The sequence below is a fragment of the Populus alba genome, chromosome 2 (assembly GCF_005239225.2).
Source record: "Populus alba chromosome 2, ASM523922v2, whole genome shotgun sequence".
NCBI lineage: Eukaryota > Viridiplantae > Streptophyta > Magnoliopsida > Malpighiales > Salicaceae > Populus > Populus alba.
Window position 1 is genome coordinate 6,541,544 of NC_133285.1, and position 18,029 is coordinate 6,559,572.

Below are 18,029 nucleotides of genomic sequence, written 5' to 3' on the forward strand. Positions count from 1 at the left end.
ACATGAAAACTGACGGGCTGTTGGAGGTTTAAAAACGGAACCTTGGAGAAGGTCGGGTACCGGTTATAGCAGGTCACACTGTTTGCGCTGCGTGATACTACTAACATTGGGACCATTTTGGTGTTTGAAAAGGACGGGGATTTGAGCTCAATTTCCAACTTTGCCATTCTTGAACGACGATAATTGCAGTCCAGCTACCATATTATTTATTAGATTTTAGTTATTCATATAGATATTTAATTTATAAAATTATATATAAAATTATAAAATCATAAATATTATACAAATATATGTGTACTATATTAATTTTATTATACCAATCAGGTTTAAATTACATTATCATCTGTAGCTAATAAATCGTTAGACCAGGACCACCTCCCAAGTCCTCCACTAGAAGGATCAGGGGTAATTGATGTATCATCATCAAGGCTACAGCTTGCATTAAATTTAAGATTGTTAGACTGGTTCTTTATGATTGTATTTTAAAAATATTTTTTAAAAATAAATATTTTTTAAATAAATATTTTTTTAATATTTTTAGATTATTGCGATGTGATGATGTTAAAAATTATTTTTTAAAAAAATAAAAAAATATATTATTTTAATTTGTTTTATAATAAAAAATTATTTTTAAAAACAATAAAAATCACATTTTCAAAAGGAATGAAAACAAATATAATAGTCTTTTAGCTTATACCAAAATAGCATCATTAGTTGGAACGAGAGAAATCCATCATTTTCCATTACAATGACGGTACGTATCCTCTTTTCCTAAAATAACCAGAGGTATTATGGTATAAACAGCATTCGCTTCAACTTTGAACCTTTTTTTCTCTTCTATAATATGAAATGATGAAAGCAAATACGATCAGTTTAGAGGATTGTGTACACAATATGATAATACTGTAAGTGAAAATAAGTTGCAATAATTGGCAACTTGAAAGGGCAAATGTGGCATTTAAATTTGTTTGAAAATAAGAAGCAAAGCCGCGGTTTGAACATGTTTGTTTTTTTATTTTAAAAGTAATATTAAAAAAAATTTATTTTTTTTTATTTTAAATTAATATAATTTAAGTGTTTTTATATTATTTTGATGGAACATATCAAAAAATAATTTTATAAAAATAAAAAAATAATATTATTTTACTATATTTCTAATAAAAAACTACTTTTAAAAATAAAATATCACCCTCTCAAGTACTCCTAGAAAAAACTTAGGCTGAGTGTCGCAATCGGTTGGCACTGCAAAATGGGTGTCGTGTGGAGTGGTCATGAACTCGGTGGTGACTGGTGAGTTTGCTTACCGTTAATAAAAAAGAATCCAAAGAGCAAAGACTCCCTCCCCAGAAGAAAAAACGAAAGCGACAAGAGGCGGGTAACACACGGCTTTGTGGCCTGTTCTTTTCATAATGGGCTGCCCCGTGTCTGCTTAATTATAAGTTTCTAAGTGGACATGAGACTTGTTTTTATTAAAGTTGAGGCCCAAGACTAAACGACTTGACAGTCAGTTCAAACGACTTGCCGATCTAATCTCTAAACAAGGTTGACTGTCTGGGATCGTGCTTTTCGTGCCGAAAAACATGCCAATAATGTTTTTTTATTTTTAAAAAATTATTTTTGATATCAACACATCAAAACGATCCAGAAAGTACAAACCACACTTAATTTTAGTAAAAACAAAAAAAAATTGAAATTTTGCAAAAACCAAATTGAACCGCAGTCCCAAACAGCCCCATGAGATTCGATATTGTTGATCTAGTGAGTCACTCGCAACAACTCGATCATCTAACTCAATTTAAAGATGAGGACCAGACAATATGCACTTTAAATTAATAAAAAAAAACAAATATATTTGTCAATAAATCAAAATTTCTCCTTGATCTTCTTTTCTCTCTGTCCTGCTAATGTAGGTTTTGATCATCTAACAAAATAGAGGGTACTATAGGATTTTATTTTCTTTTCATTCTTTAAATTATTATATAATTATTAATATATACTCATTATTACTTATAATACCCTTAATTAATAAAAATAACATAATAGAAAACCTAATTAATTATTTATTTTATTTATTACTACTACTATGTTTTTAGGCTTTCATATCACCTGCGCAAATCTAGTATCTTGATACCAGGATCAACAACATTCCCTCTTCAAACCAGAGATGGGACATAAAATTTTCATGGATAATAACAAAACGTTTTTAGAGAAGCGAACAGGGAAGCGTTTATGAATGTAATTGTTATAAAAATAGGATTAGAAGGGTACTCACCTCTCTTTGCGCAGGAATATCAAAGATAATAAGTTAACTTTGCTTAAATCCCATCGGACAACCACTTCCTAGCCTTGATGGCTATCTTCTCAAAAGAAACAACAGTGGTGTCCAAAATGTGGAGTGATGGATGGGATTTATACGAAGCCGAATTATATGTGAAAGCCCACTAGATGGATGCGAATAGGTCTTGTTCGCCGTCGACCGCCAAGGAAATGAGAATTTGATCCCTTTCCGGAGAGAAAGGCCAAGCAAGCAAGTCCAACCATTGGCATATGGAGAATGGAATCATTGAAAAAATATCATCCATTTTTCCATGGCTTGAGTATAAGATCATTTTCTTAATTTATAGTTCTTTGTAAGTTGGTGACTGGTTCAAATCACATAGAGGGAATGGCTGCAGGGTACCAACAATTGTTTGGTTTCTGCGTTTATTTTGGCTGCAGGGTCATTTAATAATGTCAGATACTGGACTTGCTGAGAAGCGAATATATCATGCTGCTCTGAATGGTAATAATAGCCTGCCTAAAGTTTTGCATCAGAAAGACGATTGATAATTTCATGGCTCTCTTCCAGTTGATAATCTATTCTGGGTTGAGCTTTTAGCATTATAATGGGTATTTGCTCGTAAATAACAGTGAAAACACAAGGTGGCAATACTCAACCTTTTTGGATAAGAAAAGGATGTTGGTATTGACTTGTAAATTCTTGCTATGGGAATTATGGCCATCGAATACAGTTAAAGGTGTTGGTGAATGTTTGGCAATTATCTTCTTTAACACTATTTTTTAGGCGCGTTAATTCTTGAACTCAGGCAATTATAGAAGTAGCATCACCTTCTATCAAGATGGTCTCTGCAAACAACCGTGGGGAAAAGGGGCCATTAAATGGCTCTGTATGCTCATCTTGTTTTTCCAATTCTCCTGAGCTTCATATTAAAGAAACCAGATTACTGCAGACAATGTTCTGAGTAATGATTGCGGGAACAATATCTGAAAAGCGTTTACTGCTGCCTGCAAATTCTCGGGCTGATTCAATTAAAGAAACACAAAGCCTGCTGCTTTAGACTCCTTTTAGTTTCTGTCTAGGGTTCTTACACTAGGGGTTCACAAAATCAGGTTTTTTTTTTTTTTTTAATCTCTAGTGGCTTGTGTTCATGATTGCCCTCCTTTTTTTCATTTACCTTGTACGGGAAAAGACTATCAGAAGTCAATAGCGCGCGAAATGGCAGTTGTATATACAAACTGAACGAACATTATACCAATAAATGTGCCTGCCAAAAAATGGCCATTGACATTAAAAAAAGATCAAGCACAACTCACTACTCACAAGGGTGCTCCAATGGTTACCTGGCTTCTTCTCAGACTGGGGAGAATTTAATTAGCATTTTAATGGTTTTCAACAGCAGAATAGTGCTATAATCACCGCATACAAAAACCATTCATTTGAACAAACCCACCAGTTAACCATATAGGATTTGGTCGCCAATCACCATGCAGAGGCATCAATGCCTCAATGGATGCTAAAGAAACCGTTCAGGAAATAGTTTTCATCTTTCTTTCAAGGAACCATTCATAGACCTTCTCAATTCCCATGGTAAGCAGCCTTTCAACGGCGATTGTAGCAATAACGAAGATGTTGACAGCTGCTTTTGTCGCATTGAGATTGAAGACAGGCAACTAAAAGCCGTTCTCAACCTTCTCCTCTCACTGTCATAAGGTTGGCCGCAGGGGTCATGTCGCACAGCAGATATTTTAAGGGACTGAGGAAGTATGCAGTTGCACGCTGAACCTAAGGAATTAAAGACAATCATCATGTATTCTTGGGAGGTGACATAATGCAATTTAAGAATTAAAGACAGCTTTCTTTGGATCAACATAAACACAGTGAACACTTGGTAGGTGAAGGTCATGCAACATAAAGATAACGCTTTCTTTGGATTCATCTCTTGTCCTTAGAATTCTCTGTTTTTTTTTCCTTTAGAAATACATGATTAAACTATCATTTTTGAAGAAAAAAAACCCTATTTTCAAGCAAAAATCCCCTTGGTTTCAGTAAGGGGCCCTATGGAGTGGACTTTTCCTGCTATTACAATTGCATAATGCATAAGCCATGTCCAGAGAAATAGTTCCAGGGTGGAGAACATTTTTGCCAGAAACAACCGAAACCATCGACCCCCTGCCAGTCTGCCCCAAAAAAGAATGGATGCCGTAGAAATTGTTCTGCCCAGGGATGTGAAGTCTACACGTCATCTTTTTGTGACATTTACAGTAAGGTGAGTCCCTCACAGAGGTTATCGATGCTGATGGTTGCAGGGGATGTACAGTTCGACAAAAAAAAAAAAAGATGCACGCGGCATCTTAGGTTCTATAGTAGAAACTAAAAAACCAAAGTATATTATTGAAACTCTCTCTCTTTTCTCCAACTTGCAAACACAAACAATTTATGTTCCAGCAAGGTCAAAAGTACTTTAGATTTGAAATTTTCAGTTGCATAAATCAAGATGTTTCTGTTAATGATTTCATGCAGTAATTTCTAAATCCTCTACTTGATAAATGGTTAAGTGAAAAAGTACCTATTTTTGCAAGTCGATTTACCCACTTTGGAATTGATTTCCCAGTCAGCTTGTAACATACATCCTTGCAGAAATGGTTGCAATTCTTAACAATCAAGTGATATGTATCACCATGATATCTTGCAGCATGCCGCTCCATGAATTCCCTAACCTGAATAGGATCCAGGCATGTGGTCCCGATAAAGATGGACTTCCTGAACTTGAACCCTGGACACTGCCGAGGTTCAACCTCAAAAACACCACTTGTTGGGTAGTCATGTGCTCCAAATGCATATTCTACACCATGAACTGCACAGTGGAAAGAGGACAGTGAGAAAATATGAGATCTAAACTAACTTCAAATTGGAGAGTGATATAAAAGAATAAAATGCAGAAGGATAGGGCTTTAATCCATTGCTTGCATTGCAGTATTTTTATTCAACGCGCAAAGAATGTGCTCGTTTGGCTGGAGGTTGGTTAATGCATAGCACGAATGAGAAACTAGATTAAGATATCTGGGACTCAATTTTTCTCATTATAGCAAAGGGCAACCTATCTTTGATGATCTGATCTCCAGAGTCCAGACAGGAAACTAAAAACCTTACCTTCCACACCAGAGTGAAAGATGCCGAGGCCTGCCCAATAGGCATAGCCATTCATGGGAGTCAAGTCATACACATTGAGATAAACTGGTGTATCGCCTGGACCATAGTTTGCTGATCTTGGTTTGGGAAACAAACAAAAGCGGGTGGCTGATTTGCCTTTCAAACGAAGGGGCATGATGGATTTCCATCCATTCTTTGATCCAAATTTCATATTTCCTTAGAGTAAGACCAAAGTTCAACTAATGCTGGCCCCCAAACTGCAAGATACAAGAAACTATCAAGCATCAGCCCCTAGAAGAACAAAATCAACAGACTTTTTGTAGATTAAAAACAAGCAACTGCTGTAACAATTTAAACAACAGCTTTTTCTACAAAAATAAATAAAAAACCAACTCAAAATCACAGCCTATTCTTTCAACGCTTCATGAGAATCAGAGTCCTGCATCTTGTGGATCATATCCATTTCACTACAGAAATCTATTAGTTATGTCTTGTTCTCTAGTTGATCTCACTGAAACTTAAATGCAAGAGGTTTTTTGGCTCTGCAGTACATTGATTCCCTTGTTTAGCTTTTAACTCCCCTATTAAGCCATCATTTAAATCTCAGAACCGGTCAATAGCAAAATTAATATATTTTAGATAATCTTTTCAAACATAATAGAATACAACATTGCAGAATCTGCAACGCCAGTTGACTTTCATCCTAAATAATTAGCAAAAATAGTAGTATATTGTTTTAGACTATCAAATTCACCATGAGAGATGATCCAAACTCTAAACAAATCTTAGTCCAACTACTTATGGCTGGCAAACCAAAGCATTTTAAACCAAATATACAAAACTCAACAAATTAAAATACATTAACGGGGTAGTGTATTGCTAGATTCCTTTGTACCCTAGAGGTCCAGCCAGACACTACTCGTGTACTTAAATCCCTTACGCGCAGCATGACTATATTATACTCCAAAGAGTCATCATCACTTCAAAACAATTACATCTCCGAAGTAATTGTTTTCACAGAATGGCTTTTAGGATAGAAAATGATCAATTAAGTTACATAAAATGCAGTAACTTTTAAATCCGAAATTCTAGTCATGAATTCTTCCAACAACAAAAAAAAATATATTACCAAATTCATCGACAAGAGAAACTGGAATTGCAGCATTGCCTTTAGATTTTATAGTTGAAGGAAAAAATGTTACAGATCTAGTTGAAATCATAAACAGTAACAGCACAACAATGTAACAGATCAAACAAAAACCAGTGAACCTGGAGAACAGCCAAAAACAAGATTACAAGGAATAGAATCATACAGTATGGCTTAGTTATGAGTAAAGAATTCCAAGAACTATTCTAAAAGAGAGAACTTTGGGATCCAACAACATCTAAAATGAAGCAACAAGACAGCAAGTTCTCTTCTTTTTGAATTATTTTTCAAAGTTTCCCAGAATCAAGAAAGCCCTTAAATGAAAAGCACTTAAACCAAAAAATAAAATAAAATAGAGAAGAAGAGGGACTGAGTTAAGAAAAGAACTCACAGATTTTTTATCAGAAAGAGTAGGCATTAGAGCCCAAGAAAACCACCTTTCTAAGAAGCACCATTGAAATGGAATCCACAGTGAGTGAGAGCAATAATTACTCCCTTAACAAGTGAAAAGGAGGGCCTATCTGATTCTGAAACACTCACTCCTCCCAGACACAAAACAACAAAAAGGCTAAAAAATATATAAAAATAATATAGCCCCAACACAGTATTGCAAGGTAAAAGCCAACAGTCAATTTCTCTTCCTCTCTCTCCTGCGTATCAGTGTATGCCCCTAACACTAGTAGGATAGCATCATTACCTTAGGTGCTAAATTACAAGGGAGATAAAGGATGGTGGTTATTTAGGTGAGGAGGAGAGGAAAGTGGATGGATTATTTTAGCCACTTAAGATTTAGTGATGTCTCATTTTGATTCCCAATAAAATTTCGTTAGCATCAGAACTGTATGTACAGAAGTTTTCAACGCAACCTTTTGGCGTTTAAAAAAGAAGGTGGAATTGCTCGTCATCTTTCTTATATTTTCTCTTCCCAGGTTATTTTATGCCATAAAATTATTAAAACCTAAAAAAAAAAAATACGCTTAAGAATAAAGCTCAAGAAGATGACATGTCTTCTTTTTACACAGAGCCGTGGACGTGGTCCTGCTGGTAATAATTTGGCACGAATTTCTGCCACGTCTTTTATTTTACTCGTTCTCTCTTTGTTTCAAAATTTAAAGATGTCCATTCCATTGTAAAATTTTAAATATTTGAAAAAAAAAAAAAACTTGAATCGATAGCGACAAATATATTGTATGTGACAACAAAAGTTAACCATTCTCTTCTCTTCTCTCTCTCTCTTTTTTTTTTTTAAAAAAAATAATATAAATATCCAGATCAACTTGTTGTATCTCGACTAATTCTATTGGCTCTGAAATTAAGGATTATGTAAGCTTCTAGTGGCCATCATATTAACAACCACGTGACTCGAATCCTGAGATCACATGGAGAGTAAACCCCTTAGATGGTTTTCTTTTATTTTTTGAGATATTATATCGAAGGATTATAATTTGAATCAAACACAATGGATACCAGTCCAAACTGAATTTAATAAGTGAAATTCAAAATAAAATATAAAAAATAATATTATAAATAGTAATATCACACGAAATCTTACCATTACGCGCAACATTAATATTATATAATACATACTAGTCATGATACTTGTATGATGCCATGAGACTTTTATAATAATATTTATAAGGAATTCAACCATTTAAGTTTTGGAGAAAATATATATTTTTTGCCCATTTTCAACTAGAGTTTCTTTTATTTTCTTAGGTTTTTAGGCATATTCATATAAATTATTGTATTGTAACATGTATAATGGTAATTGAAGTCAATAGTAACACAACATATCAATGCTAGCTATGTTCATATGTAAATGCATGATTTGAAACTCTAAACCACCAGAATTGAAAAAATAATCAAAATTAATAATTTCTCAATCAAGACAACCACAACAATTATAATATTTCAACTACCCTCCATCGATCATGCTCTATCATGTTGTCTTCGTTTACTGTATCTTCTTGTAATATTTAGTTAGATTGAAGATTTTAGATTAAAGTATTGTTTAGGATTTGATTTTGGGATTTAGGGTTACTTAAGATGAAGGTTTGAGGTTAGAGTATTGTTTAGGATTTGATTTTGGGATTTAGGGTTACTTAAAAGATGAAGGTTTGAGGTTAGAGTATGTGGCTATAGAGATTTGTAGTATCTTTAATTTTTTTTTTATTTTTCAATCTAGACATGTATAAACCATGTCATTTTACTAATATTTTGGGTGAAAAGTGTTATTTAAAAAAAAAAAAAGAATTTATGGAAAATCACAGTGCAATGCGTTGATCATTGCGCCACAACTTGTGGATGTACTCAACTTTGCCAAACTGTTTCCCGGAGGAAAAGTTAAAAGAATTAAAGATCTGGATTAAACATTTAATTAAACTCTCTCTTATTTCATCCTCGGCAAATATAAAAGTGCGGCGCCCACATTTGAGAAGCTACAATAGGACGTAAATTTGCTCTCTGTATAACTATCCTCTATAATTTGAATAGAAAATCGACCACATAAAGGAAAAAAAAAAAAAAAAAAACTAAAATGTGGACATCAGTATATCCAACTAAAATGTGGACCACTGCAGTGACAGCCATTGCTTTTGACAGCAAAACAAGCAGCTCAACTAGCACCATCACTGTATAATGCAGTTCAGTATGGGTAAACGCAAATAATGATTTAGCCACTAACTTTGAATATATAGTCAATTCAAACTATACACACGTTGTTAGAGTGAAACATGCTCTTCTTTTTAGAACTAACTAGCCATTTACTTCACCATAGCAGTATAAAATCAAAAGAATAAAACACTCCAAATAAAGAGGATTAACATGCACTTTTTATGGGAGGAGAGAAAAATAAAATAAAATAAAATAAAAAGCCATTAATAACAAACCATCCATCCATTGCCGATATGATCTGTAATAAGAGAAAAAAGGTGTGGTGAGACTTCCAACAACATGTCTAAAGATCAAGTTTGAATACATTGAGGTGTCTCTAAAAAAATCACAAACATTTCTCATGCAACAATAACTTTTTAGAATTAAATATTATTTTATCAGGGAAGACTAAAATGACTTAATGGATTTGATACTAACTAAAAAAAACCTCAATAAAAAGGACTAAAATGCTCCAGGTGTATGCCCAAATTTTTCTATTTCAAGAACGAAAATGTCTTTTTATTATTTTAAAAAATAAATGATAGAAATACCGTTGATAAATAGTTTTAATTTTCTTTTTACTTCAGAATAAATTATTTATTTTACTGTTTTAAAATAAAGAAAGGGTTCAAATTTTCTCAGTCAAGAGTTTACTGTTGAATTGAATAATAATTTATAAATATGTGCACAATAATCATACTACGCATTTTAGAGTTTTGTACAAGTATAAAAGCATCAATACAAGGATCGTCTAATTAAACTTGGGAGCTATGACGGAATCCATTAGCAATTCAAATCTTGCACGGTAAAGAATTAACTTTTTTTTGGCAATCTTAGATGAATGTCCAACCTTGTCTGTTTGGCAAGTGTCAGAAGCCAGACAAAGCCATGTAAGAGCTGAGGGGGTCCGGTAACGTAGAAGAAATCATCGCACAAAATTTCGAGGTACTTTAAGAAAAAAAACGACAGCCGTGTTATGTGCACGAAATTGAGGCTGAGGTACCATAGAAACCAACGGAAACTTTTCCTCCCATGCCGCCTTCTTAGTTCTGACAGCACATGTTCGATGACATAGAGCTAAGGGTTTTGCATAAATTGGGCTATTAACATGTAAAATGTAAATAAATAGTGAAATGATTTATAAATAAATTTTTTTGGGGAAATAGTATATTTTTAAATGTTCCGTTGAAAATCATAATTAAATTTAAATTGATATTGTGGTTTATGATTACAATATCTATTTAAATTCAAGATTAATTGATTAAGTGGTTTGTAACAATTTAACGGTCTAAAAAGAATAGCTTCTTAAAATTCTAGTAAAAATTTGAGTATGATTTAATGATTGGATAAAAATTTATGGTTCTTTTAAGATATTATTGTGATTTGGCTCTATCAGACCTTCTCCTGGGCGTTGATATGTCTATTGGTCCATAAATGTATTTGTTAGGCCATCCACATTATTTGTTTAGGGCAGGTCCTGATCTAATTATAACAAACTGACACTTGACTCCTCATAATTACCTGTGAGAACTACTGTGTGAACAATAACTTTTTACAATTTTAATTGAAGTATGTTTTCGAATCTACAAATAAGATAAAGATGTATATTTTTACTCGTAAAACATATTTGAAATAAAATATTCATAAAATTGTGATTTTTATATGAAATAATCGATCGATTATGCAACTGTATCCAACCAGTAAACTGCTTAGCAATTATCGCGCTTCTTAAACATAATATTCACTAAATATCGTTATTTTGAACCGCGACAACTATTTTGCCGTGTTTAAGAATAATAATGTTTAGTGAATGTTGTGTTTCACAAGCATTACAAGGTAAAAATATGCTATTTTATTATAAAAAAATGAATAATGTTATTCTGTTAAAACTTTTAACCTACGTGCTAATGGTTTTTTAAAAAATTCAAAGATTTTTCCTAATGGGCCATTTGGTTAACTCTGATGTTTCAACTTTCAATTCATTGGTCTTTTTTTGAACATGGGATAGAATTTCAATTCCAAATATGGTATGGATCTTGGCCAATTGGACTGCCTCACCGGGTCCAATAAAAACACAAAAGCCCAGTCAAATATGTGTAAATTCCGTCCGTCCTTCACAAGTCAATGAAGTTATGTTTTGTCTCGTTTGAGATATTATTGATGGATTCTGTATAGAAAAAAACAAGAGTTAAAATTACATTATAAAACTAGTAGTATAAATTAGAGGAGCAGAGTCACAAACAAAGGCTAAAAAAATAAAAATTATTTTAATAACAAATATTTTAAAAAAATACTATTATGTACTTCCAAACAAGCTTTAAAATGATAAAAAGTTTAACCCATATAACATCTCAAATATGAGACAAAACCAAGCATGAAGTATCTTCAGGACAGAGCAGCACACCGCACAAACAAAATACCTCTTCACAGTCCCAAGTATAATTTTTTTCTCACAAATGCAATTGTATCATGTGCACTTGCATAAACAAGCATCTCGATGTCCTTTGACCTGCGAGAAATTGCGATTTGCTTTCATTGGTCACACGTTACACTGCTCCGAGTGTGTTGAAATGAGTCCACGCTTCCTGTGTGCATGCAACGAGTGGATAACTATGTTAGATGAATTTTGAACGGCAATGGTTTCTTTAAGAGGCTGCCGGTAAATTCTTCCGACTTCAAGAATTTAAACTTAACAAGATACTACCTGCAAAATATCGAAAACTTTTTCTGCTATGTCTTTTTCAAGCGAGGTAGCACCTTTCTGCTGTAGTTTATCAGGGTGTAGACAGAGTAAGGCCTTTTGATATGTTCTTTTCACTGCATTTCCTTCAATTATATCAACAAGAGGCACAGGCTTCCATCCACTTCCAGACCAAAGAACCTGTGAGCGCAGCCAATATCAGTTCTAAGTATGTCCTTCCAGAGAGCTACTCTAACAATTGTACGGTAAACTAAATTAGTCAAAGCAGAAAGATGAGACTTGGAACTTGATGAAATGCAGTTTACTAGGCTTGGTCAGGAACCACCGGAAAACCAGAGAAAATAGGAAATGCAGTAGGTCTGATGCTATGGTAATTAAAGTTCAGATCAAAGAATTTGCAGTGTAGGAAAGAATTGCGTGTAAGGCAAGCTCACATATTGTAAAGTTGACAACAGGGAGCGAATGTTGCCTTCCTTTCCTTTCGACCACCTCTGTATTTTATCATCAATGATCTGCAATGCGTAAATTTCGATTATTAATTCCTAGTAGAGTTGAAAGAAAGAAATAATGGAGTCTCTTTGCTTATATTCTTCCTCACTTGGATCTTCTCATGGTTATCGCTGGTTTGCGGCCCCCTTTCCTCATCCTGGGGCAATTCTGTGATCTACGCACAAGGAAAAGTATACTAGCTCGTTAGTCATTCCAAGAAGAAGAAGCAGCTTTACAGCTTCACGGTTCAATTTAGATTTAAGCCTTAATATTATTTCCAATACGCAGACACAACAGACTGAAATGAGAACAAAAGATGCAGGCTTCTTCTTCTTCTTTTTTCTTTTCTTTTCTTTGCAGCGCTGAATTTCAAAAAGAGAACACCAATACGTAGCAAATGGACAATAATTGCAAAAGAAGTAGAAATGACTAATGTTTATATAGACGAATCCCATACCAGGAGGAAGGACAAATCTGCATCTCCAATGTTTGATTCTGAGACATCAGGAACGTCTGCTGTCAACAACATTTTAATGCATCACATATCACATTTTTAACAACTATCAACACCGGTTCCAAAACCTTTTTGTAAAATGAAGTAGTAAGTTCAGTAAAAGAAGCTCTTGCTAATGTAATTGCATAGCAACTGGAATATTGAATCATGACTGAGATGAACATGAAATATACCTAGCTGCTTCACCATTTTCAATCTAATTGATATTAAAAAGCACATAAAAATCATTTGTCCAGGTCGATGGGATCCAAAATCTTCAGTTTTACATGAAGCAATTGAAAGAACCTATCGCATCACGCATCTCATAATTATATATCCAAGCCGCGCTACTCATCTGGTTGAAGATTACTATAACAATACCTGTAGCTGGCACTGATCTATCCTTACGTCCAGAAGAAACGCGTGTGGACTTGAGATTGCTCGCCGTTGTATCAGGATCCACCTTAAAATTACCCAAAAAAAAAGTTGAAAATTTAGATACACTAGGAGATGGACATAACTCTCATCCAGAAAACTATCGAATTGTATCTGTTGTTGCTAAAATCTGACAAAATAAATTCAAAAGCATTTTCAGCAGAGTACCAGGATTGAAGCATTTGGCATGGTTTTCTCGTACGCATTATTCGAGTGCATTTTTTCATTTGTGTTATCCTCAGTCCTGAATTTGCTCTTTTCCTTTCGTCTAGAATCTTGATGTTGTGAGTCATTAAGATCAAAATTGGGTTTTTCTGGAACTCCCTGGTTGAAAATTTTAACAAATTCCTTGACCTTTCCCCTAACCCTGTTCTTCCCAAAGCTGTCCCTTGATTTTGTAGGTGGAAATTGAAAGTTAGCTTTATCCACTCCTACACTATTCGCTGTCTCGTCTTCATCCTTTAAATTTTCACTAACATCAGGAACCGCAGATGAGTTTTTGGTTTTTTTTACCTTGCTTTGTTTCAAACCAGTTTTAATAGTCATCTCATCAATACCTGTCAGGTAAAACAAATGTGTTATTAGAGATATCACATAAGGAGCATGCTTGGATCTAGAACATGGCTTACCTTGTTCATAATCATTCTCAGATAACTGGGAACGTAGTGGTTTTAACTCAGTCCTGTGAGCCTCTTGTGTAACCACATAAATTTCTTCCTTTGTTTTTCCAAATAAGCCTGTTTCAGGAGCAGAGTGATGTTTTGTTTCCATTGAAGCCCCTAAGGCAGAGTTTATAGGACCATCTTCAACAATCACTTGAACATTGCTTGGAGTATCCAACTCAGATATAGGGAAACTTGTGTCCTCAAGAATTTGACACGCTTCTACTTCACCCTGAATGCTTGTGTCGAAGAGGAAGTGATCATCTTGTTTGTCAAGCTCCATTCGACCACTGAATGAGGGAATATCAATATCATGTGGAGTTGCTGAACGTGATTCTCTTGCTATACCCTCGCATGCTGTCCATCCATTAGTACTTGAACATCTCTGAAGTTTACACTTCTCATTCAGCCTTGATTTGTTAGCTCCTCTAAGAGGCATCGCAAAAGGTAATCCTTTGGTTGCCCACTTGTAAATAGAAAAATGAAATTGGTTTCTGTTTGTCGGAATTTCAGAACCATCTGAATCCCTTTTCAAATTTCTGCTTTTATCTGTTTCTTCAGGTTTGGTCACGTTTGATGACTCCTCAATGCTAAGAGATGGCTCCTTGGATAAAGCGCTCTGCCGAGAGACATCATTAGTCAACTCGTCTCTAACGAGATTCGTTGGGCTTGCAGATCTAGACAAAGGAGAATATGTATAATTGCTGATGCCATTTGAAGCCCCGTCTTTATTTTTGTGTTGGCCACGGACACTAGAAACAAATGCTGGCAAGTCTGTCCCTTTAATCATTTTGGCAGGGAGGCTGCAAAATTATCAGTACAATATTTGAGCTCTTGGGATGCATTTGTTCAAAAGACACCAAAACCCAAGCAGATAATTGTGCAGATAAGAGCAACTGCAAGATAAACAATCAATAACCACTACCATACACCACATTAATACCGAAAAACATTTGAAACAACCTTAGAAAAGACATATCATCAACTCTTATGGGTATAAAAGTATTCCCAATCGATGATTTATGTCAACTGATGAAAAAAAATATATAAATCATAAGATCTAAATCGTACAGGAATAGAGCAAATAGCATCTCGGAATGAAGCCAAAACCTGAATTGTGCAGGCAGTGATGGACTCCAGGGATCAACTCTATGTGGCAGCAATTCAGCAGGGCTTAAGACTCTTGAACCTGGAGTCGAAGAAAGTGAATCACGGTCATGCTTCCTCGGAGAAGAACTCAAAGATTCGCTGCCTCTAAAAATATCACCAAAGAAACCGTCGTCTGGATATCGCCTTCTATTGACATTTTCATCTCCAAACACTGGCTTGTCATTTAGAGCAGACAAACTGTGGCGAGACAACTTGGTATCAACATCACCACTTGTCGATGCAAATGAATCTGTCGTTTCAGAAAAACTAAACCGCACCTCCTGAAGTGACGATCGCCTCGGTGGGCCACCGAAAACATCGGTAAAATCAATATCTGAGTTTCCATACTGGCTCTTTGGAGAAGAACCTGGATGGTTTATAAAAGGTCTTTGGAAATTATAACCTAACAGAACACTCTCTCTCTCAGAAAACCTCTCCATTTCAACCAATAACCAATACGGAATACCCACAAAACCAGATTAATTCAACTGGACAAGACAAACTTAAGCAAAAACAAAAGTGGCGGGAAATTCCTGATGGGGTTCTTGTTGTTGAATCAAGAACTTGCAGAGATTTCTCTTCTGAGAATCATGATATTGAGGTGTGGAGGATGAGATACATACAAACAATAACATGGATGATGTTGGCAAGAATACAAGGTGGGGTTAGTGGTATTTGAAGCCACTAGTGAATATCAGTGTTTTTGCGTGCGTGGATATCGGATAAGGAGGAGGAGAAGATTCCAAGCGACAACCAAAGTAGAAGACAATCTTTGTCGTCAACCTAAATTCTTAGAAATTAATTCTTGGCAACCGATTAAACTCAGATTTTGTGTGATCCCAAGTTGTTTTAGGTTCGTTTTCTACAATGTCCATTAGGATGACAGCCTGTTATTGCTTTCCATAGATTGAAAGAAGACATGAACTTCTTGTGGCTCCCTTCTTCCGTCCATGTAAATTAAAAGAAAAATCAAATTAAAATTGGTTAGAACATGACCCAAAAGGCACTTATAGCACGAAATGTAAAGGTTGTTTTTCTCCCGTTGGCCTTTCTGATTCTCTGGCTCATATTTTCGAGTCTTTTGCACTAGAATTTGGTCTTGGTTGCAGCAGATGTGATTAAAACTGACCAAGAAATGCATTGAACGCCCAGGACTATGATTGGTCACCATAGAGATAATACTTTTACATGGTAATCCCATTAATGAACGTAAGTGAGCAGCCGCCAGTTAAATAATGCTCTGTTTGCTAACTGGTTTAGCATGGTATTTTTTTTTAAAAAAAATATATTTTAAAAATGTTTTTTTTTTTAATTTTTTATATAATAATAGTAAAAATTATTATTTTTATTATATTTTTTCTAAAATATTCTCGCATTACCCAACTCACACTAAAGCAATAACCAACCAGGGTTCTGCATGGAGCATGTTTATTTTAGAAAATATGGTTGAGATTAAGATTGGGTACAACACAATTAACCATAAAAACTTATTTTTCTTATTTTTTCAAGCTTTTTTTTTATGAATTTTATATATAAAACTTAATCTCAACTTTTAAAACAAACACACTCTAAAGGGACAATCCAATTCTCCTGAAATTATTACAATGACCTGATTCAGCTTCATGCTAGCAAATCCAGTTACATTAGAAAACCACTTTAGAAACTAGTAATAATACTAGGTTCGGTGCCTGCACTTTGATGCTGTCAGGATGAAAAACCTATTATGTGAGCGCTATTATTATTTTTTTGTTTCATTTGATAAAATATTTAAATAGGGATCAAGAATTTGATTATTATTGTAACACCCTAACCCACTAACAAGATATTTATCTGCTTTGGCTCACAGGTCTCAAGGATTTATTTTTGACAGCCATACATGATTTTAAAACACATCTTTCAGAATAGCGTAACACACTAACCTTGTTAGATACTGTTTTTTTTTTGGGCTTCTCATTTCATCTATTTCCAGGGCTTCTATCTAGTCCCCTTAAGGTTTTAAACATATCTTTCAGAGTAGCGCAGCATACTAACTTTGTCAGATAGCATCCCCTTTGAATAACGCAACACATGTTGCCCAAGAATAAAGGGATAGATAAAAAAAAGGGAAAAAAAATCTTTAGCTCTAAATCAGAGATCTATGCACCACACACGCTGTCCAAGAATAAAGAGGTAGCCGATATAATTAAAAAGCTGTCCTAGAAACCATCATTTGGCTACTAAACCACATTACAATGCACCACCACCACCTGAAATGCACATGTTCAACCCCCAAACAACCATTTTTTTAATAATTTTTATATTTATTTAATTACAAAACTTTCCCGTTCAATTTTATAATAAAAAAAATATAATGAAAAGTCAAAACATCCCTTATGCTAATTAAAGTTATTTATTTATTTTAAAAGCAATCTAGTTTATTATGCTTTAAAAAATAAAAAACCCAGACAACTCTTAAATTCTAGTTTTTTTCTTTTTTTCCAAGAGTGAGATAAATGAAAAAAAAATGTAAAAGGAACCTTTATCCCCAACAGAGAGGCGGAATGTTTTTGGTGAAAATGACAATTATTATTTTACTGATACAATCCACAATCGAGAATGCAAATAGCCTGTACTTGACACTGTTCAAAGAAATCCGTTTTAGTTTTTTCTTAATTAAAATTGGATCTACTGCACCACGTGAATGGTCCATATGAACCTAAGTGTTCAGTGTAATAATTTTTTGCTTTTCTTGTCGGGATGCAAGAAGTATGAGGATCCATGGTTTCATGGTCCTTGCTAGTCCGGTCACGTCGTAAGAACCCACCGCAGTCATTGATCCCGACTCCACCAAGATGCAACAAAATGTCGCTCTATAGAAAGAATCAAATATC

General features: G+C 34.5%; 2 protein-coding genes across 6 annotated transcripts; both read right to left on the reverse strand.

The window, feature by feature from the left end:
* Positions 1-3,527: 3,527 nt before the first annotated feature.
* On the reverse strand, positions 3,528-7,435 carry LOC118042307 (deSI-like protein At4g17486). Of its 3 annotated transcripts, none has more exons than XM_035049950.2 (4): positions 7,016-7,435; positions 5,432-5,688; positions 4,848-5,135; positions 3,528-4,063 (listed from the first exon to the last, which is right to left on the reverse strand). In XM_035049950.2, the coding sequence occupies exons 2-4, from the start codon at positions 5,640-5,642 to the stop codon at positions 3,822-3,824; spliced, it is 741 nt and encodes a 246-aa protein (XP_034905841.1). In that variant the 5' UTR covers positions 5,643-5,688; positions 7,016-7,435; the 3' UTR covers positions 3,528-3,821. The 3 variants fall into 3 exon arrangements, with proteins under 3 accessions (XP_034905841.1, XP_034905840.1, XP_034905842.1); XM_035049949.2 differs by having other exon boundaries at positions 6,970-7,433; XM_035049951.2 differs by lacking the exon at positions 7,016-7,435 and adding an exon at positions 6,561-6,899.
* Positions 7,436-11,478: 4,043 nt separating this feature from the next.
* LOC118042315 (J domain-containing protein required for chloroplast accumulation response 1) lies at positions 11,479-16,192 on the reverse strand. Of its 3 annotated transcripts, none has more exons than XM_073407725.1 (9): positions 15,121-16,192; positions 13,978-14,813; positions 13,517-13,905; positions 13,295-13,376; positions 12,878-12,915; positions 12,530-12,595; positions 12,366-12,443; positions 11,935-12,111; positions 11,479-11,815 (listed from the first exon to the last, which is right to left on the reverse strand). In XM_073407725.1, exons 1-9 carry the CDS (start codon positions 15,597-15,599, stop codon positions 11,777-11,779), a joined length of 2,184 nt encoding a protein of 727 aa, XP_073263826.1. In that variant the 5' UTR covers positions 15,600-16,192; the 3' UTR covers positions 11,479-11,776. The 3 variants fall into 3 exon arrangements, with proteins under 3 accessions (XP_073263826.1, XP_034905851.1, XP_034905852.1); XM_035049960.2 differs by having other exon boundaries at positions 12,878-12,936; positions 15,121-16,190; XM_035049961.2 differs by having other exon boundaries at positions 12,878-12,933; positions 15,121-16,184.
* Between the last annotated feature and the right edge of the window lie 1,837 nt (positions 16,193-18,029).

Coding starts and splice junctions, on each gene's coding strand:
- LOC118042307 (XM_035049950.2), bottom strand. CDS start 5,642: ATGAAATTTGGATCAAAGAATGGATGGAAATCCATCATGCCCCTTCGT. Junction 5,136..5,431: donor CTTTCACTCTGGTGTGGAAG/GTAAGGTTTTTA, acceptor TCCACTGTGCAG/TTCATGGTGTAGAATATGCA. Junction 4,064..4,847: donor AAATCGACTTGCAAAAATAG/GTACTTTTTCAC, acceptor TTAATTCCTTAG/GTTCAGCGTGCAACTGCATA.
- LOC118042315 (XM_035049960.2), bottom strand. CDS start 15,599: ATGGAGAGGTTTTCTGAGAGAGAGAGTGTTCTGTTAGGTTATAATTTC. Junction 13,906..13,977: donor TGAGAATGATTATGAACAAG/GTAAGCCATGTT, acceptor TTTACCTGACAG/GTATTGATGAGATGACTATT. Junction 11,816..11,934: donor AAGTTTTCGATATTTTGCAG/GTAGTATCTTGT, acceptor GCATGCACACAG/GAAGCGTGGACTCATTTCAA.